This window comes from Orussus abietinus, unplaced genomic scaffold, assembly GCF_000612105.2.
Source record: "Orussus abietinus isolate OABI.00-Male unplaced genomic scaffold, Oabi_2.0 scaffold85, whole genome shotgun sequence".
Lineage (NCBI taxonomy): Eukaryota > Metazoa > Arthropoda > Insecta > Hymenoptera > Orussidae > Orussus > Orussus abietinus.
In genome coordinates, this window is record NW_019394405.1 from 162523 (window position 1) to 187388 (window position 24866).

At 40.0% G+C, this 24866-nt stretch overlaps 3 protein-coding genes across 7 annotated transcripts; 1 reads left to right on the top strand and 2 right to left on the bottom strand.

Annotated features, from left to right (window-relative positions):
* Positions 1-63: 63 nt before the first annotated feature.
* LOC105697169 (autophagy-related protein 2 homolog B) lies at positions 64-12205 on the bottom strand. Of its 2 annotated transcripts, none has more exons than XM_012420248.2 (19): positions 12006-12205; positions 11508-11820; positions 11118-11431; positions 10868-11047; positions 10532-10756; positions 9953-10428; positions 9571-9870; positions 9311-9431; positions 9112-9212; positions 8476-8964; positions 8016-8294; positions 7397-7919; positions 7135-7322; positions 5472-5971; positions 4918-5398; positions 4069-4833; positions 2087-2361; positions 1099-1400; positions 64-809 (listed from the first exon to the last, which is right to left on the bottom strand). In XM_012420248.2, the coding sequence occupies exons 1-19, from the start codon at positions 12177-12179 to the stop codon at positions 570-572; spliced, it is 6246 nt and encodes a 2081-aa protein (XP_012275671.1). In that variant the 5' UTR covers positions 12180-12205; the 3' UTR covers positions 64-569. The 2 variants fall into 2 exon arrangements, with proteins under 2 accessions (XP_012275671.1, XP_012275672.1); XM_012420249.1 differs by having other exon boundaries at positions 11508-11866; positions 12006-12087.
* Positions 12206-13512: 1307 nt separating this feature from the next.
* On the top strand, positions 13513-15052 carry LOC105697171 (transmembrane protein 179). Its single transcript, XM_012420254.2, has 2 exons — positions 13513-13646; positions 13775-15052. Exons 1-2 carry the CDS (start codon positions 13537-13539, stop codon positions 14328-14330), a joined length of 666 nt encoding a protein of 221 aa, XP_012275677.1. The 5' UTR covers positions 13513-13536; the 3' UTR covers positions 14331-15052.
* A 1328-nt stretch (positions 15053-16380) lies between these two features.
* On the bottom strand, positions 16381-19530 carry LOC105697170 (dimethyladenosine transferase 2, mitochondrial). 4 transcript variants are annotated; one of them, XM_012420251.2, is made up of 6 exons: positions 19431-19530; positions 18434-19239; positions 17936-18252; positions 17603-17842; positions 17073-17527; positions 16381-16993 (listed from the first exon to the last, which is right to left on the bottom strand). In XM_012420251.2, exons 2-4 carry the CDS (start codon positions 19208-19210, stop codon positions 17638-17640), a joined length of 1299 nt encoding a protein of 432 aa, XP_012275674.1. In that variant the 5' UTR covers positions 19211-19239; positions 19431-19530; the 3' UTR covers positions 16381-16993; positions 17073-17527; positions 17603-17637. The 4 variants fall into 4 exon arrangements, with proteins under 4 accessions (XP_012275674.1, XP_012275676.1, XP_012275675.1 ...); XM_012420253.2 differs by having other exon boundaries at positions 17073-17482; positions 18434-19530; XM_012420252.2 differs by having other exon boundaries at positions 17073-17496; positions 18434-19530.
* Between the last annotated feature and the right edge of the window lie 5336 nt (positions 19531-24866).

A 24866-nucleotide genomic window follows, 5' to 3' on the forward strand; every position in this document is an offset into this window, starting at 1 on the left:
ACCATTGACAAGCAAAGGGAAAGGCAAACTTCTAAATCGTCTAGATACGTCGAACAGTGTACGTGCATGCACAAGTAAACGTTATAAGATTTTATTAATAAAAAATCTTTCGATACACATATCATTGGTATAAAACGTACACATCGTTAGAACAAAAATACGTAATAGCAGCGACTGTTACCTTGCATTAATATATTTCTCGTCTGTAATTTATAAATACGATAAACGAGTCTCGACTCTTTGAACGAAAAGAGTACGCGAATGGAACTCAACAGCGGTAACTACGGAAATTTTGAACCTCGCTCATTCGCGAGCTCGAAAATAAACGACCTGAATGTATCTCATTTGCGCGCAAGAGTTGCCATCTCTCTCGCTATATCGGATGGCGCTACACCATGCGTATCCTTTATCGAGACTTAACAAAAAGAGAAGTCCCGTTATAGTTTTCGATAAAATTGACGTGATTCGTGGATTTGCGCGAAACTCATTGTGTGACACTGCTTAATTCCCATTGATCCTTTGTAACGGAAGTGGCCATGAGTGACCCAGAACTGCTCTCACGCAACTTTTCACACCACATCGTGAGGTTCTTGTCGCCACTTCTGGGCAGCCTCCCATCTTGCATCGGGCACCAACTGAGATCGCATTCCGCCTAGAACATTGCTGGTCGCCTCTGAAGCCAGTATGATCGGTTTCACCACTGTGGGCGGAATTTGCCTGAGTACACCTCCTACGGCGCCGGATACGCCTTTTTGTTCGTGCTCCTCACTGGCGACTCGCACCAATTGATTCGCTGTTTCGCCTAATCCCTGAAAAACCCCACATCTTATTAATCGATTATTATAATTCGGAATAAGATGATGTACCATTCCCCCTTAACTACTTGCGCTACAATGACGAGCTAAACTCGTTATGAGGTTTTAATGGCCAACTGCCTCATTATATCACACAGAGGCCACCTCAAATTAAATGGTGCTTTATTGCAAAATTTGTCATAATTAAATCGAAGAGCAAGGGGTTAATTTCTGAGTTATTTTTGAAATTGATGCAAGGAAATAATTGATATTATTCTTCAATGAAGGAGGGACTATGACCAACCTCTTTGACTAGTGTATATGCATTAGCCATTCCCTCTCGGATATCCAATGGCTGGTTGTATTGTTTCCTTCGTCCCTTTTGCCCTTTGCTCTTACGTCTAACGCTTGGCCCGGGACTGACCATGTCGTAGGCCGTCTCCGCCGTACTTTGAATGGCATGTACTAGTCTGGACGTTAATTCCAATGTGGCCATCATCGTTGACGTCGTGAAACTGTTTGCCCCTCGTTGAAGACCTCGCACGATTCTACCATCCTTCTGGTACTGTTCGATCGGCAGCCAAAATAGATCTCGAATTCCTTGGACTGTGAGCATAAAACCGTATGGTTATAAAATTTGAACATAAGAACGTTTTTGGTTAACAAGGAACAAATATAAACAATTGAGGAAATATCTGCTTAACGGATGTACGTATTAATACCGTACGATTAAGAATACAGGTAACCCTCCTATAACACGGTAGATAGGTTCCTAGAAAATGCCGTGTTGGGTGAAACCGTGTTATATGAGACTCAGAGCCAGTACAAAAAGGAAGGATTACCGAATGCGAAGACCTATTAAAAACAAACTTATTTTTTAATTCCATATAAGCAACTTAATTTTTATTAAGAATATAAATGTATGTATAACACAAAACGAAAAAAAGAAAAAACAAGAATTATTATTTTCATGTAAAGGCACTATAGTTTATTATTCCTTCCCGCCATTATTTTAAGGTAATTTAGTTTTTCAATATGTTAAACAAAAATCATGTTATCCAGTGCTGTAGGAGTACAGTGTTGTACAAAGGTATTCGCAACTTTCTTATCGTGTTAGAGCGCAACCGTGTTATAGTATGCCGGTGTGTAGGAGAGCTACCTGTAATTGGTATCTTCATTTCTCTATTTCACTCATTTAAACAAACACTATATATGATAACGAGCTGATATTTTTTTTGCATTTGTAAACATTTGTTCCTCCTGGTGATACGGAATTCTTTCCGTGTTCTTACACAATTGCACCAGTGAATGCATGGGTCCTACTCCGCCCAACAGACTGGGCAACTGGTTCTTCTTGATATCTTGCACCCATTCTGACAAAAAGAATGCGATCAACTTATCGAAACCTAATAATCCATGACGGTGGGTCAGTCTTTTAAGCCTCAGTTCGGAGCAATTTAATTGCGCTAGGCCCATTAAGAGGCCTGCCAATGGACCATGAGTGAGGTCCACTCTCTTACCATGATAATCCAACCTGACTAATACTTCGGGAGCGAATATCACGCTTCTGCAATATAGATATATTATTAGATGAATAAAAGAACGTTACATACAAATGTTGTAATGTGGTGAGTTGGTAGCCCCCCCCCCCCCCACAGTATAGGTAAATCGCGGTCTCGTGGAGGGTGGGGTGGCTGCCATATCTATTGTTAGCGTAACAAACTGCCTGCGAGCGACGCTAGCGAACGCCCGAACGTTATTAGGGGGAATAGTTATGGAAAATCCTATGGGATAATAGGTAAATCCATATGGGAATTGGTACGCCGAATTAGGGCAGGATAGGGCAGTGGGGCCGAAGGGATGCGCGGTGGATCATTAAGTGGATGCTCGATGGACGAACGCTTTAAGGTGAAGTGAAACACGTCGAGGAACTTGTTCGACGTCGATAAAGAAGATTTTTCTAAATGCCTACGTTGCCGACGTTCGTTTTTATATTGACAGCTGTGTCGAATTATATTGTGTATTGTATCAAATGGCATATTCCACCTGTCGTTTTCGTACAATAATTATAAAGAAATCGAAGTAAAACTCCAGAAATCCCCCGAATTCATGCATTCTGGGGGCCTAATTGACTGCAGAGGGACCCCCTGCGCCATCTGTGATTTTCAGGTCAATTAAATTTTCACTCCGAGACCTCGTATTATCATCGTTTTGGCATAGAAGCGCATACAAGACTTTTTTTGCCTTTATCCCGTTCAAATGCGAGTTTATCGATTACCAGAGTGTTCTAAATTGTCGTCAAATTGTCCTGACCCTTTCGATTCTCATATCAGAGCCTTCGATAATTGTATATTGATCGAAATTTGAGAGCTTGACGCCATTTTGGTTCTGGTCTGGACTGAGTTAAAAAATTTTTTTGAAAAATCTAAATGTTGAATGTGTCAGGACAATTCTTAGATGATCAGGAGTGATGTGTCAAAGTTTCGGACAGTTTGGTCTAATACCCTTAAAACAAAGTGTTGTATTCGAATCGACAGATTTGAAGGGGGTTTCACTTCACCTTAAGGTTCGCCAATGCGGTCCTGACCTTAGACCATATATATCTAGACCTCGCATTGGACCTCCCACTCGCAGATTTTCAATAAGCAGAATGGCTTTAACCGTGTGGGTGAGTCGTCGGGACACGTGGTACACTCGTTTACCCCCTTTACTGTAAGGCGGTCTACATAAATATATGGTCTAAAATCTGATTGGATCCGAGTACCGTCGGCACACGTGGTCCATGTGGTACTCGAGTTTACCCCTTCCACTGTTATGCGAGGTCTAGATATTTATGGTTTAAGGTCCTGACAGGGCGCAAAGATTTCGAGCCGACCATGCGGCCCTGTACTGCGCGGCAAAGCAGAGGCCGCCGAGCCGGAGCCAATCCGAGTGCTGCCAGCGATGCCGCTCGGCCAATCCGCGCTTCGGGTCCTGCCGAAACGGACCCGGCACCACCTGCGTGCCCGGCCTGCCAGCAGTTCACGGAAAGCCTTGCTAGCGGAAAGAACAGTTTGCCACGCAGTGAAAGCGGACCAAGAAGGAATGCCCGCTAGGACTCAAGTACGGTTATTCAAGTAAGTTATTTTGAAAGGCCCTCCGTGCATCTCCCGTCCACATAACTCCCAAGAGGTTCATTGACGTAACGTCGCAACGTATATCATCGATTCCAAGTAAAATCATTCGCAGTATCATAAAAATGAACTAATGATTAGAAGGGAAGTGTTTCGCTTGCCTGAAATATATCGGTTGACTGTCTTCCTGTACCTCATTGGTTGCCTTTGCTTTCATCTTGTTTTCCTTAATCGTGAGTTCATCCTCCAATAGTATTAGCAAATTTTGATCTACGGTATTTTCTGAAGCGTTGATCGAATCTTGAGAATTGTGGACAGGGGCAGTGTCCTTCACACTCATCACTGGAGGATGATGAGTAGGCGTGCCTTGTTTGGAGCTAGGGGAAGATTGGACATTGTTGGTGACGTTTGTTTTGTCCTGATTCTGCTTCGGGTTTCCGGCCAACTCGGTAAAGAATTCTATCAGAAAGAGCAAGCTATCTTGGTCTATATTGAGGCGCAAGGGCAGTAAACTCAGCTTCAAGCAACATTCCTGGACTCCGAGGCATGGATCCGGTCTTACATGATGCGCCTTCATCACGAACATGTTAGCGTGCGATTGTCGTGGCATAGCCTCGCTGCGATATTGGTACAAGAACTTGTTGATATTGGAGGACTGAAGTCGATCCCGTATCTCGAATTCGTTTACCAGCAGGATCTGTCTAGAAGCCTCCGTTGTATTTTCCGGGTAGACTTCGTGCTGGAAGCGCACCTTGTTTAGCTGAAACTCCATTAAGACATCATGTTGGCGACCTGGACCACCCATCATGTACCACTCCGGGGTTGTCTCTCTGGCCTTGATCCGAGGTGAATTTGGCACGCTACCGAAACGCACCTCATTTGGACTATTTTTGCTGAAGCTGATTTCGCTGATGGCTGTGGGACTTCTGAAAGAAATATCTCGCGTTAAGTACCGGCGAGCCTTGCTCTTTAAACGTAGCTATACCACGTTAAGGAACATAAGTTGGTACCTTAATTTAATTTGTGCGTCGCAATGTTGCCCACTTTCGTCAATAGTTACGTGCTTTTTTAAAGCCGATCGAGGCTTACCAAAATCTTTTCCTCCGTATATATGCCATACCAAGGTCATTTCACAAAGTGTATATCTCAACACGGGCAGCGGAAAATGTTTGGGGGCTTTGAGTAGGTCAATCTTACCGAGTGGAACCGAGAAGTGATTATCGACTATTCGCAATGATTCTTGGCAAAGCCACCGCACTTCTGGCACGCCGTGCCTAGGCATTATACCGGCTCCAGCTTCTTCCCCTAATATACAGAAATCTTCATCAGGATCATCCGATACTGTAGTACATGTTGCAGAGATGCACACGTCGGAATTCTTAGTGGATCCAGTGCTGCTTTGTATCGTAGGATGGGACTCATCCGGGAAAAAGAATACTTCGACTTGGTTTTCAGTTTCCGGAGACTTCCCATGAGCGGGGACAGTAGTTCCTACAGACATGAATAACCTTAATAAGCATTTGTCACAAAATTTCTCAGCTTAATATTCAAGTTGCTCACATACCTTTTACGGTATCTTCCATAGCTTCTTCCATCAAGCTATTAATTCGTTCAACTTGACTTTTGCTTAAAGTATTGTTACTCTCGGATCCGAGCAGAATTTCCTCTTCTCCGGAGCTAGGAACCGCAATACTCTCGGTGCTATCCGCTCGTGAAGATAGGTCTCCATCGCTTGCAAAGTAGGTAAGCAGCTGCATCAGGGCTCGTCCAGAATCGGAACACGTTCGCACATGCAGAATATTGTTACTCGCTCTCAGGTCTACTCTGGGCGTGTCCCCGCACATTTTTTCATTCAGTCTTAAGGATAGCTCGAACAAACCCAAATCCATCACGCAAACGTAGTCTTGTCTGAGGTCAACGTGAGCGCCTAACTTTTCGGATATAAAGAGAGCTACGTCTTCGGCAATGAACCGCAATGTTGAAATGTTGGTCTGGGCGGCTATGTTGCTAGACACGCTGAAGCTTCCAACGGTCACCATCGATCTCATCGGCAGATGTAGAGGCCTGCAGAATCAAACACGTGGATTTAATGTTCTATAGCTCATAATAGTACTACTCTTGACACCCTAGTAACCATAGCCGGAAAGATGTGAATGATCTTTGCGCCACTTGCGTAAAATATGCCCAAGTTTAATCGATTTTTAGGATTACGCGTAACGTGGCGCGTCCGCTTATGTTACCACTTAAGTATCCAAAATGGAGTTATCACCAAAAAGGATATGGATGAATTTTATTTTATCGACGTCGATTTAATATCATGGCGTTTTTCATATCAGCTTAATTTTTAGAATACACTATATGCATACTTGATTTTTACATTGATCGGTTTCCTTTTTATAGGTCTAGGACGCATCACTTCAAAAGAGATGTAAAATATGACCTGTCAAGAGTTAATTGAATCGGTAAGGGTGAACTCTAAAAATAAAATGTATTAGAAGGATTAAAATTAAAGTGATGCGCTCTAGATGTTTCAATTTTGGTCTCGCAGTTCGATTTATATGTTCGACTTATTTATCTAGTGGATTTTAAGTACATGGTAAAGTTACGTCAACCGATTAAGTATTGGTGTTACTGACCTAGTCATTATTAAGGCCCCTTAAAGTATGGGTTTATATTTCTTTTTCCGTTTTCATTTATATAATATTAAAATAAGCGATTGGTCGTCATCCTGCGACGTCTACTTTACTATCCGGAGGTACATTCCCCAAGCTTAAAGTTTGAAAAATGACAGCTAGAGCATTGAAACATTCCCCTCCACTATTTTTCCAGGTTATTTATTTTTTTTCGTCAAGTTATTAGTGTCAAAGTAATCAGTAGATTTGTAAAATGTGTCGGACAGGCCATGTTTGTGACGATAATGTGTCTATTTTGTAATTATGGTGTCGGAATCGTAAGCCTGTCACTGGTCTTAGTAGGCTGATTTTCAGAAAATATCTCATTTCCTAATGCACAATTCGTCAAAAACTGACCATCCGATACATTCCGTGAATATCTAATTTCTTTCAGTGCAGTCATATCTAATTTCTACTCTTTGCTAGAAAATGTCATTCGTTGCGAAAAATAGCGGCTAGGAAATTCATGAGATTTTCTCGCATCTGACGTCATCAATTCAAAATGGCCGACTCACGGTTACTAGGATCTTAAGATGTAGCGATATGATAACTCGCCTGTAATCAACAGCACAATCCCAAAGATGAAGGTGCAACTCGGTTAGGATACCAGGTGGAGAATATCCCGCCACTGGGTGGACGGAAATATCCAAGCAATCCAACAACTGAGTGAACCACGAGGTTTGGGGAGAACACACCCGATGTTTTAGTGTAGCATTCCTTATGCCAACGGCTACTCTAAAGATCTAATGCACAGAATGAGCAAAATAATTATTAAGTAACCTCCCAAGAGCGGCAAACAGGCGTTGGCAAGTTGTACCTTTATACGATGAGTTTGATGCGAGTACTGTATTCTCAAAGCCATGGTTAACATATCCTTCTCCAAAGAAGTAGAAACGTTTGTTCCCGCCTCGCTTCGGTATATTACAGTTTGACAACGTTTTGGTATAACAGGGTTAATACATTTTAACGGCCGAGCCTGGGAGGGTGTCTTGGTTAGTCCGCAATGATTCAATGACACGCTGCTCACCATTGAGCAAACATAGCCGAGGTCGGAATCCCCTTTATAGGAATTAACAGAAAATATTGTCGCGTCCTCCACCCTGAATATTAATTCTCCCTGTTGTCCCGGAATAACGTTTTGCAAAGAATCCCTAACTGGAGTGTACATGCACAGAAGTCCCTGACCTATGTTCAAGGTAAGAGCCACCTTGCTCTGACCATTCCTGGAGAGCCTGCTCTGATATTGCTTGGAATTCTTGCCATCTACTGATTGGACCATTCCTTCCTCGTCAGAGTCTGAATCCGTGTCATACTGAATTCCACTCTTGCACATACTGAATCTAAGGAATACAGACGCGCCATTGTATTCTCTTTATTTATTCTTATATCAAAATCTTATAGCAAACATAACACCAATCATTTATTCATAGACATACCTCGGATATATCGAATCTTGTAACAAGGTAGAGGCTAAATCCAAACCGATTTGATTTTCCATATGTGTCGTATATTTTGGCTTCGGCGCTGACGGTGTCCATAAGAAAAGATCGGTATTGAATCTATTGGAAAGTAACTCGTACAGATGCTTTGACGGTATTTGGACCGAAACGCATGGCAAGCCAATTTCAATTTGAAGTCTGGCACCACGAGTACTTTCATCTATGAATTCTAGCATCTCTTGCCTTGTTCCTGGAATTATTAGTTCCTCTCCTTCTCTGTAGAAAAAAGAAAAAAGAAAAACAACTCTTGCGTCAAAACTGTTTCTTTGTGTTCTTTAACACGTTGACTGCCACGGTGGTCACCGGTGACCGGCAACCGCCTTGCAATTGTACACCTGTCATTTGTTTTGGCAGTCAACCTGTTAATCATACCATTTAAATAAACAGATAATGACACCTGTGCTCTGTATTATCTTTGTCTGTCTGCGGTTTCGAATGAGGCGTGTCAGATTCGTGGACCACACGTTTCGAACTAAACGGTGATGGTTGATGTCTCGGCGCGTGGTCTAAAGTGTCATCGAGACTTGATTCCGGTTCCCCTTCGGAGCTGTCTTCGAGAGGTCCTCCGAGGTCCTTCGGATAGATCGTAATCACCATTCTAGGCCAACCAAAACCTTCGGTTTCGTGAGGTAGAGATCCGTCAGCCTTTTCATCAACGGAAGTTTTTCCAATTTCTACCGGAACATCTACGTCAGCTTCTGTGTACGTAAAGAGTATTCCCCGGCACTGTACGACATGTTTCGCCAAAAAATGGGAACGACTTTCCATAGACGAATGAATTTTAACATCCGTTAATTTCAGCGTCACGTAGTCTGGTCTAACCGATCGCTTCCACCATGGTGCTCGACTCATGTCATGCAAGGGTCTTAAGTCCGGTACAGGAAATCTATATTATGTAATTCTTAGTTGGTATATGTATGATAGAATAATAGGAGTATGTATAACTTATTCAGGAATGGAATTATCCCGAAATTAAGTGAAAAAAAATAATATTCTACTATACTAGTAATATGGACTAGGATGCAAGACTTGCCTAATTTTTGCTGTGTAACAAGGTGAAGACATCTTTATACTGATCCGACTATCTGGTAGTGATGGACATTCTACTGCTTGATAAAACAATGCTTGTTGGTTCTGAAAGATTGACAATTGTAATAAATAACGTTTACGGTAGTATTTTCATTATGGAATTTCATTATATAAGGAAATATTTTGTGTGTGTCAGGACTTACGGCTGTACGTTTAGCCGCAGTGACAGAATTGTATGTACATATATGTTGAGGATTCAAAACAGCAGATATTCTGTCCACTATTGTAATATCAATCTCGCTTCTACACGGGCCCAGTTGAATGCTGTAATGCAATTAATGACATAACATTTTCATGATTATATTTCTACTACACTACGTGTAATAAATAAAATGCGCAATTGAAGAACCAAAATAATATTGCTGACTAATACAAATAATACACATTACAATGTAGAACTTACTCAATCTCAGTGCGTGGGTGTGCGAACTTTGTTGTCTGAGCCTGCTTGACAGCTTTTTCTGTGTATTTAAATCGCATTCTAAGATCCGTTTTGTTTGTTACTCCAGGACCTAAATTCTCATTATCAAATCCAAGCAATTCCACACAATCCATGACTTTGGGCTCACTTGAGGTAGAATTGTTTGAATCAAGTAAGTATTCTACAATTTCTAAACTGGCTAAAGTTAGGCTTCCAGAAATTATTGAGGTTTGAGTAGTAGTCTTTTCACTTCCTTCCATTATTAGTGGTGCTGCGAGTAGTCTGTAATAAATCATTCAATCTCAAGAAAGTATAAAAATATATATAATATATAATATTGAATTGAATGAGTAACAAATAATACCTAATATGACTGAGCTGACACGCATCAAGAAATAACATCGAAGCCTTCTCAAAATCTTTGTTACCATATCCTCCCACTGCGAATATTCCTAGTTTATTAAAAAATTCTTCCGCGGTACTCTTCATTTGCTTCGTACTGGCAAAGGTAAGTCCTAGACCATCTACACAGGTTGTTAAAATGTCCTCATGTAATAATACAATGGCAATCGAAGACAATTTTATATGAAATTGAGATGTTTCCGTCGTAGAATCTGTTTCCGTGCTACAACTTCTGTGCTTATGCTGCCGTGGTACATTTGTCACCGAGCCCTTGGAACTCACACTGCTACACAATATACTTCCTTCCATACTAACGTTATTAGTCGTCATGGAATCACTCATCTCAGGACTATCAGGTAGCCGCATTGGTAAAAATTCATCTTCATTATCTGATTCCTCTAAAGATGCTGTTGACCATCCTTGCACATGTCGCAAATCCTATAGTTTATAATGTATCTTTTAGAACCTCACATATTGGATTGAGACGAAAATGTTAAGATAGGATGTACTTCAAATGAAAAAGTTCAGGGTGCCATTGTACCATTGTTCGTAATCCCTGAGTAGGGTTGATTTGCTGCAGGAGTTCTCGTTCGACTCGATTAAAATCGCTCCCTGCCATAGGTTTCTCAGCATAAGGTCTCCGTGGCACATTGCTCATATCTTCTAGATCGGGTGATGCTAGGCCATGCCCCAATTCCATCAACACATGAACTTGTCTGGGGCTTAGAAACGAAGTTAAAGAACCCAATGTGACTTCTAATTCTACCTAAAATTGTTTTTACTCAATTTATTATTAATATCATATTTATACAGTAATTTAGAAACTCAAAATAAGAAGTTAACTACTAAAATACTATCAATACTAAGTCTATTTTACCTTTGGTCCAAGGACTGTTTCTGCCTGTTTGACTTTCAATCGTACTTCTTGCCGTCCTGCTAATTTAGCAAATAGGATCGGATGAGATTCACTCAAAGCATTCATAATATTTCGCTCTGGTGGTGTATTTGCATTTTGTAATGGTGATATTTGCGCAGATGAGAACTGCACATCTGAGTTCTGTGAAGGATGTTCCCAAAATGTAACAGCAGTGGCTTAAGACAAGGTTTTGCAAATCATTATAGAGTACCTTTGAATCTGGTGTTGATCCTCTACTTGTTGTCATGATGCTCCTAGAAAATGTTCTTGAGCGTGAAGGAAATTCATCGGTGTGAAAAGTTACACCTTCCAAGTAAAATCTTTTAATCATAAATGCAGATGCTACATATCCTTGTGCAGGTTGGTTTGCATCTGCATTAACGTTATATGGGTCTGAACCAGCTTCATCCGAATACTCTAAATTTTTTATGCACATTTCTATTGCTACACCCATTGTAGACTCCAGAGGAACATGCTCCAAACGTATGACCGTATTGAGAAATCTTACTTTGACTCTGCACAGAACTAAAGGTCACAAATTATTATCTGTATAATTCAAACATAAAATTGAAAACAATAAATCTCCGTCATTATTTCTTACTAGAGTCTATAGTTTGCGCAAATAATTCGACTCCTTCCAATAATTGCTCATTATCCATATTATTTGTGTCCTGTTGTAAACACTCTTGGGCAAGTTGCATACTAGACGTCATAGAACTCCACATAGATTCAAACATCGAAGTTCCAGTTTCGGTCCTCTGTCGTGGCTGTACGGTTAATACTAAGCCTGACACCTCGACATAGCTTGCTTCACTTAGCAAAGCAGACCATGGTATACTGACGGATACCTCTGCTACAAAACCATCGACGAATTCTAAAGGTAAATGTTGTTGTTCTCCCATTTCGTTTAATGCCTGTGATCAAATGATTCACTGAATTATGACTCCTAAAGTCTTGATTCTATAAATAAGATTCTTATCTTTATCATATTGTACAAAATGATCACGCTACAATGCCATTCATTGTTACACCTCAATGTTAAATTGTCATTGTATGATTTATCAGTAACGAATAACACACAAATGATAGAATGTATTACCTGTACATCAAGACTGACATTTGTGACTCGACCAGTGCCATTGTAAAGATCTACCGTAAGCTGGTCCAATGTGAGTTTTTCCTCTAGAAACTGGCCCAGGTACCTCTGCAAAAGGTACCTGCATGCCCGTTTTTTTATTCCCTCCGACCAGTTGAAGCATTTTAGCCAAGACATCTTCCTGCACCCAAGGTGGACAAAACTACACCGAGACAGGCATAGGAGTTCCTGATGTTAACGTTAGACTACAATATTATTCTGGCATGTTGAAACCCCCTGAACAGTGATCCATCTGAGCGAGTCTCGTCCCTCCGAAGCGTGTCGTCTCAAGAATGACAACGCTCGACATAGTACTTCCGTTGGCGAGGTTATTTTGTGATGGCGCCTTAGTTAATCCTGCGTTTTTCACTTTCTCCACGATATAGCACGTACACATGTATGTAGCTTGCACGTTTTGAGTAGTCCAGAGTAGTCTTTTAATGATTCGTTCACCTTCACAGCGGCATTAAGGTGACTGACGAGAACGGCCTCCTTATTTACTGAAATCAGCTGATTTCTCGTGGCGCGTATTCATCATAACGTCTGAGACCACTGCAGGGTACAGGTTGCTGGCGGAACAATTGCCCGCAAATTGTTGCCAGCATTTAGTTACTAACTTCTGCGTATTCTCAACGTTGTGCTGAACGACCATGACCCACGCTACACAGAATCTTATGAATTCAGTTCTAAAGTCTTGGCTGATGCGTGAATGATCACGAAGTCGTATATATTCATACAATTGCAACCCTTTTTTTGAGCCTCCTTAAGCTGTGCAAGCTGCGACGTGCACAGTGGCGCACAGGAAATTCCTTTGTTACACCTATTCTCTGACTTGGTTGGTAACGGTTGATCGGGATGTCCGTCAGGGCCTTTCCGGGTTGTTCTGGACTATCGCGGACTGCATACGGTCTAAATCTCTCCGAGCAACTAGTTCAAGGACTTCATTTTGAGCCGTCTTTCTTTAAGTCTGTCGAAATTAATCGAAGCCATACGCTTGGCACGTTTACGTCGTCAAATAATTCCTTTGTTTATTTTGTTACAGATTTGCTCATTTTACCGCTTTTATGAAATCTAGGAAAGAATCTCGCGTCTTAATCCGCGCCTCGCTGCCGTAAGGCAATCTCAATAAGAAACGTCAAGCTCGCTACCAGCTGATTCTTTCCGTATTTGTTTTGGGATTCGTGGTTCCAACGGAAGTGGTAGGTGAGTCGACCAATCAGCGACAAGGATCGTTGTTGACGATTGTGACCAATGTGATGGATTGAATTGTCGCAAATGTCACTGGTTACCAAACCGTGGTATCGTAACAGTTCCAATAAGTGATGTCAATAAATTGTGAATCAAACGACTTCATGAAATATTAATTGGCTAAGGTCAATATAGTTCATTGTCTCCAAAGGTTACTGCGTATTGCGTCGAATAGATTCGATTCTTTTATGATAGACGCGACTTAACCTCAAATCCTGAGACGACAGGTATCTGCCCCTGGAGAACCATGGCATTGAGCAATATTTTGCTGTTGAGTCAGATTGCCGGATACGTCGTCGCATTGATTTTATCTCTCTGTATCATTGTCCCAATGAGTCTTCATCAAGATGAGTTCCGGTAAATCTTTTCGTTTGAACATGTCTCTGTTCGGTACAAGAGCAGATAATATTTATTATGCTTTATGCTGATTTTAAGTCAAAATAACAAAGATGATTTCTTAGAAGTTTCATTTTTACCATTTACAGTGGACATTGCTTACTCTTCTCCACGGGTGTTTGGAGAGAATCCGATGGTCAGTTTGATGTGAATTGGGCACCCCAGGCATATTGTAACTATACCATATTTGTCGGGTTAATTCTTCTCTTGACATCCGCTGTGCAGATATACCGACTTTCAATGCTTATGTACCGAGGAGAGGATAGTTCCTTTTTATCTGCTTTCGTGGACGTTGTAACCTCTATATTATTTACAGTAATAACACTTGTTGCAGCGAATATCATTACTTTAGGTTTTATGACATGGTGCCAGTGTATGACGAAAAGATTCCCATCATGCGAATTAGCAGCTGGTAATGACATTGACAAGGCTGATGACATAGATACATCAGGGTTTCATATAGAGTTAGGTGCTGCACAATTTGGGGCATGGAGTAGTCTTTCAATCTGGGTTGGTTTGTCTGTGTTTGCTGTTTTAAAGCTATTAAGATACCACCAGTTAGAGAATATGAAGGTTTCTATGTTCAGAGAAAGGCAAAGATTAATCGAAGCTGCTACAAGTTCACAAGAATTCCTTCCCAGTTGAAATCTTTATTAAGAAACGTATCACTTTTTATCACATGCAATGTTATTACAGATAAAATCGAGTACATTTTTGTCAATGTACTAAATACAGATGATAATTCTTTATCGTAAAGATATTAAGTTTATCCGCTGTACTACAATTGTGCATATCAACCATGAGTAAATGGTATTGCTAGCATCTTCCACTGAATATTAATTATTTTATAATCACGCACACATGTAGCTTAATAATAAGTATGCATGGTCAATGTATAAAAACTTGGTTACAAGTAAATTACATGAGAATCGAGGAGATAACTTATAGCTAACGATATGACATGTATCGTAAAAGGCTATTTTGTTTTATATAAGTAGAACAGCTAAGTATATGAGGCTTTTATAGAATTATAAATTCAGAGCAAAGATTATTATAGATAGGCAAAGCGTATCATTTTTAAAGATATAATATATAGCTTTTGAATTGTTTAAAAAAATATACTGAAGTATTAAAGATACAATTTTCTTAAACTTAATTATTGTACATAATGTATTATATAACTTTGTTTAAAACATTTTGTTTTATGTGTAAGATATCGTAAAGAATTATAAATAACTTCTAAAGTGAATGGACTGCTGTATGTAAGAAAAGCACATATACATCCATTCTTGATTTAACTTTAATCGTGATTGCTTAATTATCAAACCAGTAGAAATTGTATTTGATGAATAAATAATTGGAATCCATTAAATGCCTTTTCTACAAACCCCTAGAGAATTCCTTCGGCTACCAATTGGACATACTTTCTTAGGAGAATCAATTACTATAAATGGTACAAAGTCGACACATTCTATTTCAAATGTCGTTTCATTTACATTTAAAACTCCATTAGGTGCGCAGGGACCACCTGGTGCATTCAGACCATGGCAAGTATTATTATACGGTACCAAGCCATCCTCATTGCAAGGATTTGTCATACAAATCGGGATTGTTTCACCTTTAGGAAGAACTACATAGTTCTTTGGTGGACATGGCCCTTGTCTGTAGGCTTCGAAGCAAGAATTATTTCTAGGAAAATAAAGAAACTTGGGAATGCAATCGCAAATCCAAGCACTTTTACTCCCATCTCCTGGATATAAAAGCATGTTTTTTGGACAGTGATCTGGTATCGACACAGGGATGCGTTCAGTTATCTAAATAAAATTGATAGTATAAATTTAATCTCATCAAATTGCAGTTGAAAAATATTAACATCTTTCTTTACCACTGGATTGCTGCCGCTCAAATGAAACATTTCTCCTTCAGTTGGAAACACAATATCTTGACCCCAGGTAAGAAGACTCAGAACTAGTAATGTGCCATTAAAAATGACCCACCACATCTTTGGCGTGACGGTAATTTAATAAATTGAATAAATCCTTGACGAGCACTCTTTAATTGGTATCTTTAGGATTCCACCCTTCTTACAAATTCACTACTTCCCTCAATATTTCTGCTAGTTCCTTTTCAAGCCGTCGTACGTGTATAAGAGATTCCTCTGATAATAAACAGAATGACTTTCAAACTTGGAGTCTCGATACTCTTGGTTTCCCCCAAGGCCAACTACTACAGAATCAAATAAAACCACAGTCAGCAGGGTCATTAACAGGCAACAGTGCAGGCATAGCTATCAAAAATGCTTACACGTGTGTACATACATTACATATGGTTGATCGTAGAGGAGATCAAGAATGGGATTATACAAGGTGTTCTAGAATTATTGTAATTTCATCATTGGAATTATATAAACTAACTCATGCATAAGAGGAGAAATACGAAGAGTCAAAATTAACACTTACCTGTTGAGATGACAGATTGGAACAAAATTTAATAGTATCATTTAACAAACATATTAACAAAATACATTGAAAAAAATAGAAATATTTCTTGGCTCTAATCTGACAACAAATTTGAATTATCTTTTGCACTTTAGTCTCGTAAGTCTCCACTTAATATTTTGTTGCGCTTTGATTATAAAGCAATCATATTAAAGTAATAGCTATAATTTTGGTACATATACAATAGAATAAAGAAATAGACATAACATTTTTTTTAATTTCATGTGATAAATTGTTATATTTACAGTATATATGTTATTTTAGAAGGGCATAAAAAAAGTGTTAAATTTTGAATTTTCAACATTTAGTACATATTCAGTATAAGTATAAAGGAATAATTTAAGTAAAAATTGTACAATTATTTCATAAAATCATACGACATGCACCACTGGCTATCCTCCGTGAACCAGCAGCACAAGGTCTCAGAGGAGCAACAATTAGTTGATACGGTACAATATGTATTTGTGTGCATTCTAATTGTAAAGTATCTTCATTTACTACTAAAGTCATACTGTCATTGCATCTATCAAAAAGTGTATAACATTTATTTTCGAACTGTACCAATCCTTCTTGATGGCAAGGGTTTCTTTTGCAGCGTGATATTGTATCATCTTTTGAAATGACTAAATATTTGCGCTTGGGACAGGGCCCTCTAGTATATGGTAAATAACAACTATCTTGTGGAGGATAATATAAATATCCCACACTGCAATCACAATAATGTGTATTATTCTCATCCGAATACAAAGTCATGTTCACAGGGCAAGGGCTCGTCGTTTCATTTGAATCCACAAGGTTCGGTATTTCAGACTGCAAGAAAACAAATAAAATTGAGCAATTCAGTATCATTCATATTTTAATGAGAGATGGAATATATAAAGCTTCTTACTTCGGATGTTCTTAATCTGGGATAGGACCTTTCAGTTGGAAACATAATATCTTGTCCTTGAATTCCATTAAAAAAGATCATAAGGAGTGGCAAAATTATAATTGGTATAGATAAATAATCCTTCTTCAGTTTCAAGGAACCACGTTGTTGCCACATTTGCACCATATTCTAATATGTTACCCCACTTATAATTAATATTGAAATATAAGTAATGGAGGTTAATCAAAATTATTTAATGATCACGTTTGTACTCAGAGTTCTACTTGAAACTGATCCAACTGGTTAAAGTGCAAAACAGTTATCAATATACACTTTAAAGCCACATGACCTCTTCAACAAGATCATAGTTTATCAGTGTCCACTATCACAATTGTAATGTCGTTTTATTTTGATTTGAAAACATCTGACTTCTGCTGAAATGTAACTGATTACAAGTTTGGTCATCAAACAAATCACTGAAAAATATGTTGATATGAATAAAAAAATAGGAAAGTGTTCCTGTATGACAAAACAGTATAGGAATAACTTACGCAATTATTTATTACTTTTTATGTAATCTCCTGATTTAACTTTTAGGATACAATGTAGCCCATTCTTCGCCTTGCTTGAGATCACTCATTTCTAACATGAATGATGTGTTTTCAGACTCTGGCCATGACACAAATGTTTTATACAATTCTAATAATTTATCAGGTGTTAAGTCTCCAAACTCAGTGAATATATCATGTCCTTTAGCTATTAAATAAGGACCACAACCAGGTACCCATTTCCTTAAGTGTATCAACAACAAAATAAATTGAATAAAAATTTAGGGAAATTGATTACAATAACATAAACGAATATACAATTATATCTACACTCACTCTAATTCTGGGATGATCCGATTTTTTCTAGCCATTAAGTGATGCCTGAGGAAATACCAAAGGCATAAACAATTTTGCTCTTTAAAATCTTCATAAAAATTAGCCTTTGGTTCCATTTTTACAATGTACATAATTTGATCCTCAATTTCAGCTAACTCTTGCATCTCTTTTACACGAGTCTTTATATTAATAGATGGCCATGGCACAACGACTTTTCTAGATATTGTTCCAAGCACTTTATAGTCAAAAAGTATTTGAAACATTACCGATCTAGACCGATACATATGATAACTAGATGAACTGTCAGAAGCCATGCGCTAGAAGAAAGGAATCCACTAATTAACAAACATTATTACGTTATGGAATGAATTAATATAGCACATTAATGTCTCCTTTTACAGATAATTGTACATAATTTACCTAATCATGTTTTTGAATATCAAATCATTTATGGTCATTGCAGTTAAATATATCAAAATAAATTTCCAAAGTACTAACCCACCATATTGATGGTGCTACTGCAATGTAAAAAACAGTTCGACCAAAACTCATTATTTTATTGCGGAGTATTGCAGACATCAATATCAATCTCATAGTACATATGTTTGGTATAATACCAATTAGTACCATAGAGGGTTCCTCTTTATATTTTTTACAAGGAATATGACTTATTGCTTTTTCAATTATATCAACATTATTACTATTATTTTTAGGATGCCACAGTGAAAAATAATCTATATTCTGTATTTTTATACGATCTAAATATTCCTTCTGTAAAGATTGAAAATTTTCTCTAAATTTTGTGTCTGGTTCATATAAGTGAATCGTTGGCACTCCACCTTCCAATAATTCTTTTGTTAAAACACCAAGTCCAGGATTTGCTTCTAATACAGGTATTTCATTTGGTATATCATTTATAATAAGATCGCACATTTTTTTTGCTGTTGCTTTATCTAATAAATATAAACGTTCAGATTGTCTTGCTCTCTTAAAATATTTCTCTGGGCATTGTTGAATAACATTTGTTAAATTAACAGATTTAAAAAATTGTAAAATTTCAGCTTCGGTTCTTCTACTTTTTCGTTTAGCATTTTGTTCATCCTTAGCTGCTTCAGTTGCATCATCTTCAGATTGAGTTTCTACCTGCTCTGACTGTCTAGATTGGGAAAATGTTTGAAATCCATAATGAATGATACTTCTTCTATGGGAATGTAGTATTTTACCAAAAGAGAAAATCCTTATGAACACATGTGTCAGTATCTTAGATTCTGCCATGGTAACCAACAGAATCAGTTGTAAGTATTCTATGAAACAATATAATGCACACGTTTATTAAACAACTGTTTATCGTCACAAATTTATATTACACAATATAACTGAATAATATACAACACTGTACACTACTAGCCCAATTTAGTACCATACAGTCACATGTAAGGTTTCAATCATTCTAACGAGATTCACAATAAATTATTTCAGCATATTAAGTACTTACATAACGATTTACAAGTAATTACATATCAGCGATTTATAAAGCTTTCAAGTAATATAAATACAAATTTAAGCGCTTTATTAAAAAGGTTTACTCATCACTATTAAAATTACAATTTGAATAAGAATAACCGGGATAAGAGAGAATATGAGAATATCCACGGCCCACTGCTTCGTAACTATTGTCCCGTGCTGCCCTCTCGATAGCTAAGGATCGAAAGGCGCAATACGTTGGTGAACCAGAGCAGAGATGAGTTGGGAGATTGCCAGAGATTGCTCACGGGCAGGATCGCGCGATCGCATCGTGTGCTGCCTTCTGGTTTCGTACGTTAGCTTTCACCGTTCTTTGCCCCCAAGGGCGGCGCAACGAATTTCTGGTAGGGGCTCGCGCACTCGCGATGGCTGTGCCATTTACCAGTTGCTGTTGGCGGCTCACTTATTCGTGATGGTAATACCATGCGGCAGTTGACGGTGGTGGCTTACCATTATGGCAATCTCCCAACTCATCTCTGTCAAATCAGAGATGAGTTGAGAGATTCACAGGAAGGATCGAGCGACCGCGTCCTGTGCGACTTCCGGTGGAGGATGCAGACGGCTAATGCACTTGCCACTTGTACAACTCTGGGCAGCCTGAGAACCAACTGAAAAAGTGATGAACTCCTCACAAAAACTCCAAACCCTGTATCTCCTCCGAAAAAAATTGACCAATCACGGTCCTTTATCGGGCCGGTGACGTCTTCCAATCACGGAGTCGGGTCACGGCCGGGGATTACGGCCCGGCCGGCGGATCGCCAGTTGCCCCTGAAAATTTGCCGCGATGAGATGTCGTCAAAAATTAAGAAAATGGCGGGGGGCGCGAGGGCAGCGAAAGCGGACACAAAAGTGGAATGCAGTGATTACTGTGAGCAACAAGGATTAATATAAACTTGTTCATATCATAATATAATATAATATCGTTCATATTATAATATAATAATATCGTTCAATGAAGCAAGAGGAAGCGAAGGCTGCGGAGGCAGCGTATCCAGCGTATGCAGCGAATGCAGCGAATGCAGCGAAAGCAGCGAAAGCAGCGAAAGCAGCGAAAGCAGCGAAAGCAGCGAAAGCAGCGAATGCAGCGAAAGCAGTGGAAGCGGACACAAAGGCGGAATGCAGCCAGAGCCAACGTCGAAGGGAGGCAGATGGAGAGGAGGCCAGAAACCCCAGGTCTCTGCGGAGGGATCTCCTGGGGGAGTCCCGCCAGAAAAAGACGAATCGTCCCGTTGGTAAAGTCTCAACATTTCCTTCCTCCGATCCCTTCATGTCGCAAGACGAAAGGTCCGTACCGGCACGGGGATCGGTTGTATGTTATGATTTGTTTGAGGGACCGCGAGTGGACGGGGAGTGACCTCTCGCCGACTCGCGAGTGGCCGCGTGAACTTTGTTTATTTCTTGTGTGTTGATTTAGACTAGGAATAGCTTTCTCCTGGCTCCGCGGTAGAATACGTTTCGCGTTTCTTTATCATGCGCTTGGAAGTCGGACGACCCTCCGACTTCGGGGCCATCGGTTTCGCGATATTCCTTCGGATGATTTAAAAAAAACTTGGGAGGAGGATTTCGCGAGGAGCCGACCTCGAGTCGAGGTGGCACTTTGATTTGCCTGCGGATCGATTTAGAGTCGCCGCCTCGACGAGGGGAACGTTTCAGGATTTTCAGCTGTTTTCGGCCAAGCCTTCCACTACCCTGGGGCCGTAGTGTGAGCTGGGCTTGGCCTTTTGATTTATCAAAATTATGATCTATCAATGTCGAGTAGAATCCGTAGCTCGATTTACCGCTATCAAAATTAATCTAGTTAGGATTCTTTCAGCATCGGCAGCGGTAGGTGTTTTTTCTTGTGGCAGCGTTCCTTCCTGGTCCCCGCCCTTCGACTTCTCCAGGAGAGAGTCGAACGGTTCAGGGCCAGAGGGCGCGGTAAAATAATTGTGTAAGTTCTTTCGGTTGCCATCTTGATTCCAATTGCACCTATCCATTTAATTTCTTTAAATTCGATTAACGATGGCAATCGATGAAAGATGTATGCGAGAGATTTGAACTCGGGGGTCGGAGGCATCCCGGGATGTCCTCCCTAGTTTAGGCTATTTGTCCCCGGGTGGAATGAGAGAGAATCGTGGAGTGAGTGTGTTGGAATGAGTGAGGTTGATTTTTTAAATATAGCTAGGGAGGTAGGCTAATTGTCTGGAGTGAATGTCTAGATGTAAGTAGGCAGGGCCAGGGCGGGATCTCTTCCTTGGGGTTTGGGGAGAGATCCCGAATCTGGGTATTTATATATACTATACTTTTACATCGTTCGCGCTTCCGGAAGCGCGGAGGATGTCCGTCCTGCGCCCGGGGTTCTACGCTGGGAGAAAAAAAAATAACTTTACAAAAAAAAAAGAATTTTACTGGAGCCGAGAAATTTCTTTGGCCAGAAACGTCTAGATTGCCGCGAGTCATTAATTTTAGTCTGGAGAGTGAATTATTCGCTCAGCGTACTCCTGGACGCCCGCGATCGTGATAAGTTTCTATCAGGGATGTAAATTAATTAGACCGCGCTTGGGAATTCGGATAATTGTGCAATACGCACGGACTGCGCATCCTCGGATCGCAGGTCGTCGCTTTGCTAGCTTTTGAATTTGTTCGCGGAGTATTTTTTTTTTTCAAATTCGAAAAATCAGGGGATTGCCAAGCGTTCGAGACGTAGGGGGCTCTGCCTGAAGAGACTACAAGTGTCGAAGAGGCTATATGCCGAAGCGGCCCCTTAAGAAGAGGGCAACAACGATGGCCTTCCATTCTTTCGAATGGACAGTCATCCATTTTTTTCGCCACGTTGTCCCTCTCATTTTTTGTATATCCTTCTGTCTGGATTGACGGGGAGAGACGGTGAACTATCCTTTTCATGAGATTTTCTCGAGTCTGCATTTAAGCAAGATATATTTATTAGATTTTTGTCACGCCAAGTAATGTATAATTGAATACATTTTTACTGGGTCAATTATACGAGATCGATGCACTGCGAAATATTCTTGACTTTAATGGTAACTTCAGTAAGTTTATTAGCTCTTGTATCACCGTCTCTTTCTCGCTTTCCCAATGGTTTCGTTTGTGCCTTTGTGTTCCCTTTCAGCTTTAGTTGGGCCACTTCAGAGAATCTGGCGACTTCCTGGTGTTTCTTCAATGTTCTGTTTTACCTGTACTTTTGTGCCCCTTTGCAGGTTTAGGTTGATCACCTGGAAGCAGCCATTTTTGGTAAAATCATCATGGGCACTTAATCGAAATCGAGCTTGCTGCACTTGTTGGTAGAAGATGTTAAAATATGTTAAAGGATGTTTGTGAATTTTTTTCGTGATGCGAACTGCGTCCACAATAGCTTGATGGGAAAGGTTGTTCGGTTTAAATTGATCTCTCGAGCTAGTGGCTGCAATTTTTTTCGGAGGAGACACAGGGTTTGGTGTTTTTGTGAGGAGTTCATCACTTTTTCAGCTTGATGGGGAAGGTTGTTCTGCTTAAATTGATCTCTCGAGCTAGTGGCTGCGATTTTTGTTTGAAGATATACAGGGTTTTGGAGTTTTTGTGAGGAGTTCTTCACTTTTCCAGCTTGGTGGGGAGCTGCCCAGATTTGTAACAGGTGGCAAGTGCATTAGCCGTCTGCATCCTCCACCGGAGGTCGAACAGGACGCGGTCGCTCGATCCTTCCCGTGAATCTCTCAACTCATCTCTGATTTGGCAGAGATGAGTTAGGAGATAGCCATAATGGTAAGCCACCACCGTCAACTGCCGCATGGTATTACCATCACGAATACGTGAGCCGCCAACAGCAACTGGTAGATGGCACCGCCATCGCGAGTGCGCGAGCCCCTGCGAGAAATTCGTTGTGGCGCTCTTGGGGGCAAAGAACGGTGTAAGCTAACGTACGAAACCAGAGGGCAGCACACGATGCGATCGCGCGACCCTGCTCGTGAGCAATTTCCCAACTCATCTCTGTCGCGCACTCGCGATGGCGGTGCCTTCTACCAGTCGCCGCTGGCGGCTCACGTACTCGTGATGGTAATACCACGCGGCAGTTTTGGTGGTGGCTTACCTACGCTTACCAACACTGCTCGCATTTGATGGTAAGGGAAGAACACTCGTGGCGCCCTTTTTGACTTTACCTTTCACTTACCTCATTTATTTCATCCGCAAATGATACAGGCAAAATTAAAACGTGGGTGCTCGAGAGTTATACTGTACATACAATTTTTATAAGCTCGGAAATTAATAAAAAAAATTATGAATGTTCCGTAGGGAACACATAAAACCTAGATGGAAGGAGATACCCAACAACATAGTTCGATGTAGTCGGTATGACGTCAGGTGTAACGTACGTGTCGCATGTTCAAATTCTGAAGGAAGGGAAGGGTGGGTATGGTTTTTCACGCAAATTTCTTTCCTCACGTTTTACAGTTCATAGCAATCGCATAAAATACATTGCAGTTATGTAATATTTGATTATGGGTTCAGCTTTTCATTGTTTGTTTCACTGTCCCTAAGGTGATTTTAATAATTAATGTAAAATTAATTAAAATCGTAAAGTAAGATAACAGTATCAATAATTCTTATCGTTAGTATTATTATTTAGTTACCCATGTTGCTACCGTTATCTCATTCATTGCAAAAATTTTAATTATAATCATCATTTTGAGAATGAGCTCGGAAGTTAAAAATTTCTGGTTCAAGTATTTGTCCCGTACATTAGTAATTTTACTACAAAACATTTGTCCTGAAATATTCCGGCTCACGGTACAACAATGGTAATTAACGAAATTTCAATAACATCGTTAAATACCGAGAACGTGAGTCATGAACGATGTGGATCGCATCAGTTGGCGAAAGATGAAAAAAGATGAAAAAAACTTTAAAGTACATTGATGCCCCGAAGTTGACGTGATGCGGAGCTTCGGGGCACGCGTCGGTGTTACGTACGGAACTCCCATGCAGCGAATGTGCGTGAGTGCGATTGCTCCTAGAAATCTTCGCGCGTCCCAACGAACCAAGCGCCAAGCTACGGGTCGAGGCGTTGAGTATGCGTTCGGCACTACACTCATAACGAGTATGCGTGAGAGTCGAATGCTGTGAAAAATCCTCCCGAGGCTTACCTAGCCGCGGATATAAGCCGAGTCATTTCGCGTATGATTTTTACATTTCTCTACATAGGAATAAATCGATATCCCTTTTGTTATTCCATTTGGTTCTATTTCTTGAGAATGGAAGAAATTTATTTTACTGGTAGTTAAATAAATTTTGAACTATCAATAAATAAACAGCGTTCATGAAATCAACTTCTTGTCAAACATCTTCAAATTTTTAACCATTAGGAAGCATTCTTTCCATAAATTAGTAATCTTTTTAGGTATTACTCGTCAGAAATGTCGTTTCCTTTGTATCG